A 9099-nucleotide genomic window follows, 5' to 3' on the forward strand; every position below is an offset into this window, starting at 1 on the left:
GGAAATATTTTCCCCCAGTCTATGGCTTGTATTTTCACTTTCTTAAGTGCCTTTTGAGGAACAGAAGATTTAAATTTTGATTAAATCCAGTTATCAGTGTTTTCTTTTATGGTTTTTTGTTATCAAAAAGCTTTGCAGCCAGTTTTAATTTTCCTGCTTTGTTCTAATTCCATACACGTCAAAATAAGTCGAAATTTTCAACTAAAAAAAAAAAGACTAGAGAAAAAGACATTACTTTTAGGGAAGGAAATCCAGAGTTTTATCAGGAAGAGTATATATGCTGGAAATCAACAGAATATTATCTTCAAATTGCTCAGGGAAAGTATTTGGAAACTTAGAATTCTATAATGTCAAATGATCACTTAAGATTGAGAACAAAATGAAGACATTTGCAGACAAACAGGACCTACAAAGTTTACTGTGCCCAAAGACAAAGACCTTCAGCGAAAGAATTACTAGTGACATACTTAGAAAAAAGCGAACTTAAATGGAGTAGGATGCAGGAATCAACAGTGAGGAAAGAAACAAGGAAAACACAGCTGAGTCAAAGTAAGTAATGCATATTGTAAAACATGAATCTTTCAAAATAATGGACCAACAGACACATAAAAATCTTGTATGACATTTTATACATTTATTCATTGCTGAGATTTACATATTAAAGTTTTGTTTGGCTTTTCTGGTAGTCAAACTATAACAGCCATATTCTATTTGGGGGATTTGGGCAAGTTTTAGCCTCTTTTTTTAAATAAAATTTTACGTTTCCAACCTTACTTACTCTTGTCTCAACAGAAGCCATTCCTTTCTATCTGTAAGGGCAAGCTCTTTAAGAACGTGTTTTCACTGATCCTAAAGTTTACATATAAATTGTTCATCATTCAATAAAAGCCTATTTACAAACAAGGCAAACAAAGGCCTCTGCCAGAATGCCCACCCAGTCTCATCCTACTCTTAAGGCTAATTTCTTCAGGGAAGTCTCCTAGCAGTAGATAGTCCCTAGCCCCACTTCCTTCTATATGCCCCCAATCCCTTTTCCCCACTTTGATCATTAACACATGGACTCTAACTGCTCTTGTTCATGTACAGATCTCTCTCCCCCGCCCCGCCCCCCGCCAACCTATACTATATGCTCCTTGAAGACAGAGGTTGTTTATTTCTGTGTCTGTCTGCCAATACCTTACACAGTGGCTGGCATATAGTAGGCATTTGATAAGTCTTTGAATGAATGAACGCATGAATAGCTTTATGGCTTGGATATTTAAAAATTATTCATAATTTATCTTCAAATCATACTCAGTTTGAGTTCAAATAGGTCAAAATCAATACTCTAGGATGCTTTCAACTACCCAAACAACTCAATTAAACAATATACAACACACTTTATTTTAATTAATTCATAATACTCATAATATAGCTGAAATTAAAGATTATAAATATTAATGCTTTATATTTTGCCTGTATTTTATAATACACCACTATAGACACATCTAATGAAAACATTTTCCTGTCCTAAGTGTATTTCTAATTCTGAAAACTATAAAAAATATTAATGAAGTTATGTTACATAGTTTTCAAAAATAAAACTGACATATCCCATCAACAACTTTATGAGGAAATGACAGGTACAAGTTCTGGTACATTAGGAAGTTAACTTTAAAAAATATGTTCAGAATCAAAAGTTGGTATATTTGATTATGAAAACAAATGGTTTAAATTCTCATTAAAACAACTTCAAATTTCTCTAAATGTACAATTGGCAGAGAGATGAACTGTCAATCATTTCATTCCCTAATACTGAAAATGCTGGGTAGAAAAGCTGGAAAGAAAATCTGTTCAAAAATGAGATGTAATTAAATGAATCTTAGACCTTTTATCACTGAAAACTAAGATCCTATTTCAGTTACTACTTAGCTCTGGTAGGGAAAAGTCTGACCATTCATTCAAAATAGAGTAGCTTTATTTTCCATTCCACACATAGCTGTTTAAGTGATTTTCTTTGAGAACAGAAAAATTATTAGCTATTTGTGATTCAATCTAGCACTGGCTATCCCTAAATGGATACTCTACTAGTGTACTGATGTGGTCTGCATAATTTACACCATGTGAACATATTTTACAAGACACCTTGGTCCTTCTGGTGACTACAGTTTCTTGGATGAGAATATAAGATAGACTCATCACAGAACAAATTGTAAGTTACAGTACATTCTGTTAATGTAAGGCTCCAGTGCATTCTGTAAATGTAATAAACTGTAGCTTTTCATGTTTACTGAAAAAAAAAACAAAAACAATTATACAAATTCTTTCTACCTTGAGTCATTGGATACACCTCTCCCCAGAAAACATATCTGTTATATACACTATTGATAACTTAGCTTTAAGCAATTATTTGGTAGTATTACTGTTCTTTATTTTATGGCTTTTTAAACATTAAGTCCTTAAATATTTGAAAAGCATTCACTATATTCGGATAGTTTACAAAAAAAAAAAAAAAAGATGTGAACACCAGTTTGGAAAATTGTCAAGTCTTAAAACATCATTTTTTTAAAAATGGTTATTCAATAACAGAAATTAAAGGTACAGAAGTTAAACAAATAAACTCTTTTTAAAATTCCATACATACACAATCCCCTTCACAAAATGAATCTATAATCTTGCTTCTTTGTCAAGAGAGGGGGGAGAAAGTACACAAAAAAAGTTCCTCTGAAGTTTGTATCAATTAGTAACATAAGTTTGTTTTTTTTTTCCATTTTCAAAATAACCCTTCAAACAATCCATTTTTATAAGTCTAGGGTTTTAAAAAGCAACAAATTGATATAAAGTTCCCTCCTAAAATATCTTGACCAATTCACTGTTTAGGCTTAAATTAAAATGAACATTTGTTTAAAGACTTATGTTGTATGAAAAAATGTTACACATTTCCAAATAAAAAAGTTAACTATATACATTCCATAACATTATATACAATTAATATAAAGGCTATATAAGGCTTTAGGAAGCTCTAAGTCTAAATGAATTTTAACAAATAAATCAGCTGATTTCATGTTACAATTCTATGATCAAATTATCCAACCAGTAAACTACAAAACATTATTTAGGATAGGAAGAGTCTGCTCTATTTCCTTTTTTTTTTAAAAAAAGATCTATTTATTTGAGAGAGAGAGAGAGAGAGTGCATGTGCACAGACACACGTGTGCGTGCAGGGTTGGGACAGAGGGAGGGGGAGAATCCCAAGCGGACTCTGGCGCTGAGAGTCAGAGCCCTATGTGGGGCTTGATCGCATGACCCTGAGATCATGACCTGAGCCAAACCAAGAGTCGGACACTTAACCAACTGCACCACTCAGGTGCCCCTAGTGTATTGACTTTGAATATGGAACCACTTTTCTCTAAGTTGAAAAAACTTGGGCAAAATTAGTTTTATATATTAGTTTATTTTTTTTTTAAATTTTATTTATTTATTTGAGAGTGCGAGAGAGTGAGAGAGAGCATGAGCGGGGGGAGGCTCAGAGGGAGAAACAGACTCCCCGCTGAGTAGGGAGCCCGATGTAGGGCTCAATCCCAGGACCCCGGAATCATGACCTGAGCTGAAAGCAGAAACTTAACCGACTGAGCCACCCAGGTACCCTATATTAGTTTTTTTTATAAACCATGTATTAAGACACATGGTTTAAAGGTACTGATTGACATACAAGAGATTTTTGAAGAACTTTCCAAACTATTTGGGTTACAGATACAAATTTATAGACCTAAGGAGACCTGTAGTCTATATCAAAGGCCACAGCTTATTTGTTTGCTATTTCCTGGTTCTTAAACTAATGAGGAATTATAATAAATAATCTATGACCTCTTCTAGCTCTAAAGTTTTGATTATATCATTTTGCTTTTAAATAGTTAAGACCGTATCTCAAAAAAAATGGTCTAAATAGACAATGTTGGCCTTGAATTAAAGATTTTTTTCACTCCTTTTCTGGCTGTTAGTCCCTTCAAGTCAGTTATTAGTGGGGAACAAATATTACACATTTTACTCAACTGATTCTGACTCCCTGTGTTCCCTTTCTCCCCAGAGCCCACAGTGCCCAGCACATGGTAAACACTCAATACTTATTGAATATTCTTGAATGAATAGCAAAATATTAAGGATGGATCAAGTATTAAAAAGAATCTGGAGATGATAATAGTTGCTTTTATAAAACCCCCAAATAATAATTTCAAAGCTTCTAGTCTTTTTCAGATTCACTTTGGTTTGTCTTAGAAATAATAGCAAGGAAAATATGGCACAAGAATACAAGATTAAATCATTATAGGTAAACTACAAGCAAGGACAGTTAAGTTTAAGTTTTCATTCATGTATTGAAGAAACGAATTTTACTTATACTACTAGTAGATCCCAGCTACTCTAGTTACTCTGGGATATAATCATCTTATCAATTACAGAAAAAATATCTTCCAGTATTTCAGTTTTAACAATTGTAATTAAATTGCTTATACTATAGAATAAGAAGCCATTAATTAATTTTTGGAAATAAAAAATATGTATATACATTACCCTGATACCTAGGCCCAAAATATATCTAACAACAATTTTTCTTGATTTCTATTAGTCATAAAAATAAAGGAAAAATATATTGTAAGTATTTTCTTTATAGACAATTTCAATTAGAAAACAATAGTTTAATGAAAACAATACAGTGGAGTTCATGTGAGTGAACTGATATGGAGGCAAGAGAAGTATTCAAATCTTGACAGATAACATATTGTCAAATATAACTGAAGAATATCTGCCTCCATGACACCATTTACAGGCAGTAACTAATTTTTATACATCTCAATTTTATCTTCTATTCAAGGAAAATACAAGTCAGTAGGTTATGATCCTAAGTCGTAGTTAAGAACCCCTTCTTTTAGCTTGTAAAATGTAGCCTTTTGATTTGATAATTCCTCTACTTTTAACAATGACCGAATACCGCAGTAGCCACAGGGGCACCCACTCATGTGCTTGAATGTCAGGGATGCTTTCCTGAAGAGCTTCTTGGAAACTGGCTTCAGAAAGCAGTTCTTCAAACAAACAAACAAATAAAAACCCAAAGTGTTAAGTTTGAAAATAACAGCACTTTACCATGTAGGTAAGCATTTAAATACAACAAAAGAAACAATTCAAAATTGAATATAAAATATGCTTTTCCTTCATGTGTGCTATGAATCTGAACCAGAATATCAAAAAGATCCAGGTAGTTCTTTAGAAAGTCCCTACACCTCTACCCCAGCCTATTTATTTCATAACCTCTGGTGAGTGGAGCCTGCAATTTTTTTTTTTTTTTGAAGACTTCCAGACAATTCTAATGTAGAGCCAGTGAAAATACAGGAAAGTACATACACAGAAGAAAAAGGAAAGTATCCATAATCCTATCAACCAGAGACAGATTACTTCCATTGCCATGTATATCCTTCCAACTTTTTTTCTGTACCTTTCCGTACATCAAAAACTGAAAATCATGCTGTAGTTCTAACCTAATTTACTTGTCTTTTCAACTTTTATTATGAATCTTCCCATGTAATTAAATATTCTGTGGAAGCATCATTTATAATAATTATCCAGATACTACATTATATAGATACCATAATTTATACATTTCCTCATTGTTGACCAAAAAATTTAGGTTTTTCCTAGTATTTTGCTAATAAAAATAATGCTATGCTGAACATCTTTAAAATGCATGCCTGGCTATGGAATGACAAAGTCAAAGTACAAGTACATTTTGAAGGCTTGATAGACAGTATTTTGCCAATTGCTTTCCAGAAAGGCTATATTTTACACTTCCACTAGCAGTTGATAATGTTAGAGTGCCAATCTTATATCCTCACGAGCACCAGCAATCGTTTAAAAACTCTGGCAACGGTTATCTTTTTATTTGCATCTCTTTGATGAAATAATTATTTTCTAATTCCACATTGATATCCAAGCCCTTGACTCCTATTCGGATGTACTACTCCCGCCCTCACTGCATCTTCTCCAGCCACACTGGCCTCATACCTGTATCCTGAAATCCTCAAGCACACTCACACTTTGGGGCCTTTGAGTCAGCTGCTCCCTCTTCCCTGAACACTCTTCTTCCAGATTCTCGCAGGGCTCTCACCCTTCCTGCAGGTCTCTGATTAATGTCACCTTAGCAGAGAGGCCTCCCTGACTTACCCTATATAAAACAACCCCTAACCTGGGCACTCTTTTCTTCCTCAGCCAATTTTTCTCCATAGCACATACGATCATTTCTCACATTTAACATTTACCTTATTGTCCATCTCCTCCCACCAGAATATAAATTCCATGAGGGTTGGAATTTATCTGACTTGGTCCTTACATTCCTAGCACTTTGAATAATGAATGACACATTGTAGGTACGCAAATGTCTGTTGAATCAATCAAGCAATATGGAAAGATTCTACCACGGTCAGAACCAACCACACAGATAGAGACTAAGTGACCATCTATACAGTATGATTTGGGAGCACTATAGGACCCAATTGACCCAAAAGAACTGTTGTGATATTTGAATAACATCAATAGTAAACTCTCAGTAAATGTTAGCTATTATCATGTGCCAGGTACTTTTCTGAGTACTTCACATGTGTTAGCTCCTTTAATCTACATGTTAACCCTACAAGATAATATTCTCCCCTTTTCCAGAGGGCAACTGAGGCAGAGAGGTTAGATAACTTGCCCAAGGTCATGCAGCCAGTAAATGGCAACTTTCATAAATGGAAGGCAAATATCTCTTTGGGAAAGTAACATGAACATGGATTTGTGTATCAGTCTATCTGACAGAGAACAGGACCTGGAGGGAATGAGGCATAAGGCAGATCAGATTTAATGGGAATGAGGGGAGGGTAAAACAAATAAAAAGGGAAAGGTTCTGAGTCAGGATCACCTACTTCACAATTTCACCCTGACTGTAGTAACTGTTACCACAACTTCTAGGACAAAGAGTAATGGAAAATAAGCACTCTCTGAAGAATAGGGTAATTTTAGAACAGGGGAAGGGTTTTAGAGGGGACTTATAAACAAAACTCTATTTTAGATGACAAGTAGAGTTAAATGTTTTACAACTTGATTGCTTAAAAAATAAAATGTGACACATAATCAGAGAGCTATGCTATTCATCAACTTAATTACATACTTTTAAATTAACTATGTGAACTGTTTAGAATCAGTAAACACAATAAATCTTTTAAGGAAAGAATTGCTTCATTACAGATCAAAGTGTCTGAAGATTCATTAATGGTATATGCAGGATCAGCCTATAAATTCTAATCAAAGGGTTTAGGATTAAAATTAGAAAGACATCCAAATGTAAGTTATCTCAGTAAAGCAAAAACATACCAAAAAAGGATTAAATTTCTCTTCTCATATGTATATACAATTTATTTTTCAATAAGAACAATACATTAGCACATACCCACATGCCTTCCATCTACCATGGAAATAAAATACCAGACAACTTAGTCTTTTCCTATTTCCTTTCCTACTAGAAAAAGGAAAGAGTTTTTTTTTCAAGTGGAGCTAGAACGGGGTGCAGGCTCATCCATCAGCTGTTGATAATAATTATTGTTGGAAGAGCCCCCCTCCAAAGTAAACAGATAAATGATAGAATATCTGCTAACATAAAGTTGGAATTTAAATGGTTTATGTTTCAGAATAAATCGGCGTAGAAGTTCTTTGTTAGAGTTTCACTAAGATGACTTTTTTTAGTGAATCTAATTACTTATGAAAGTAATTACTGAAGGGAGAGGCAAAAGTCATTTTCTCCTATTCTGGTATCATTTAAATAGAAACTGATAAGAAAGTAAGGTTTCAGACTGAAATACTACAATGCTAACATCTCAAATTAAAAAGATAGTACAGAATAGGGGGAAAGGCGACCAATTCAGCCATGACCAAGTCCTAATTTAAACTCTGCCCCGTGCCAGCTGGGTGAACTTGGCTAGTTTCTTGAATTCTGAGGCTCTATTTCCTCAACAATAAAATGCCTAGTTTCAGTTGTTGTGAGGATTACAGATTATCCCTCTAAGGCATTTAGCATGATGCCTAGCATTTGAGGAGCAATAACTATTAAAACTCCTCTTCCTACAAAACAGTGAAAAAATGAGAATGGGACAGGCTGCTAAATAAATACGTATAAAGTGTAAAACATTCTTTTCCTAGCTTTTCTACTTATCCTGTAAAATGTTGATAAAACATTATACTACAGAAGGCGGACAAGACATTCTCATTAATCGAATAATGTTTCTGATTGACACCAAACATATAGGTCTTGATAGAAATGATTAATAAAATACCTAATCAATTACCTATCCTAAGATGCTTAAATTTCAAATTAAATTTTAACTGCCTCTCTTTTCAGCTATTTACCCTCTTTAACTAAGTGGCTGTTTGGTACCATTTTTGCTGTACTACACAAGATTTTATATGATACTATTTAGAATATCTTAAAAGATCTTTTTTGTGTAGCTTAATATTTATAAACTTCAACAGACTAGATGTTCAGGAAATGATCCCTTCAATTTTTTGCTCATTGACAGACAAAATAAAGCTTTCTGAAACTAAATGCATATATATTTTGGACTATTAAGAAAAGTTCTAGGTAGCATTTATCATTGTACAAAATTAAAAATTAAATTTTAACAAGTATCTTCTTGTAAGACAAAAGCTCATGATCAATCAACAAATGAAAATCTCAGTCTTACCTTTTGGATCATTATGAGTCAATAGCTGTATGTCAAATTGTTTAGCAAATGCAGTCAAGTCGGGTGGCATTACACAGCAGGAGGCAAGATTAACTTGGTTACTATTTGGTTTTACCTAGAAGTGAAAAAAATCATGACATTGCACTAAATTAAGTACTAGAAAAAGTGGAAAGCAATAAAAACACAATTTTAGAAAATACGAAAGACTGCATTTTATAGTGCTTAAAATTTATAAAACATTTTTATATGAATATATTAATGTATGCTTTTTTAACTCATGTCAGTGATAACAGGGAAAGGAAAGCTCTAGGATGGAGGGAAAAGCCAATATACTGTTATACCCTTAGAAACTCTCCTG

At 33.5% G+C, this 9099-nt stretch overlaps 1 protein-coding gene across 1 annotated transcript in view; it reads right to left on the reverse strand.

The window, feature by feature from the left end:
- Positions 1-612: 612 nt before the first annotated feature.
- The window catches only part of GCLM (glutamate-cysteine ligase modifier subunit), a 17900-nt gene continuing 9413 nt past the window's right edge, over positions 613-9099 (reverse strand). The window contains exons 6-7 of the mRNA XM_081818822.1: positions 8742-8856; positions 613-5057 (exon numbers count right to left, since the gene is read on the reverse strand). Coding sequence (XP_081674948.1) covers positions 4888-5057; positions 8742-8856 — 285 coding nt within the window. The 3' untranslated portion in view covers positions 613-4887. The remainder of the gene's footprint in view (positions 5058-8741; positions 8857-9099) is intronic.

This window comes from Leptonychotes weddellii, chromosome 4, assembly GCF_054177405.1.
Source record: "Leptonychotes weddellii isolate Sample4059 chromosome 4, ASM5417740v2, whole genome shotgun sequence".
Taxonomy (NCBI): domain Eukaryota; kingdom Metazoa; phylum Chordata; class Mammalia; order Carnivora; family Phocidae; genus Leptonychotes; species Leptonychotes weddellii.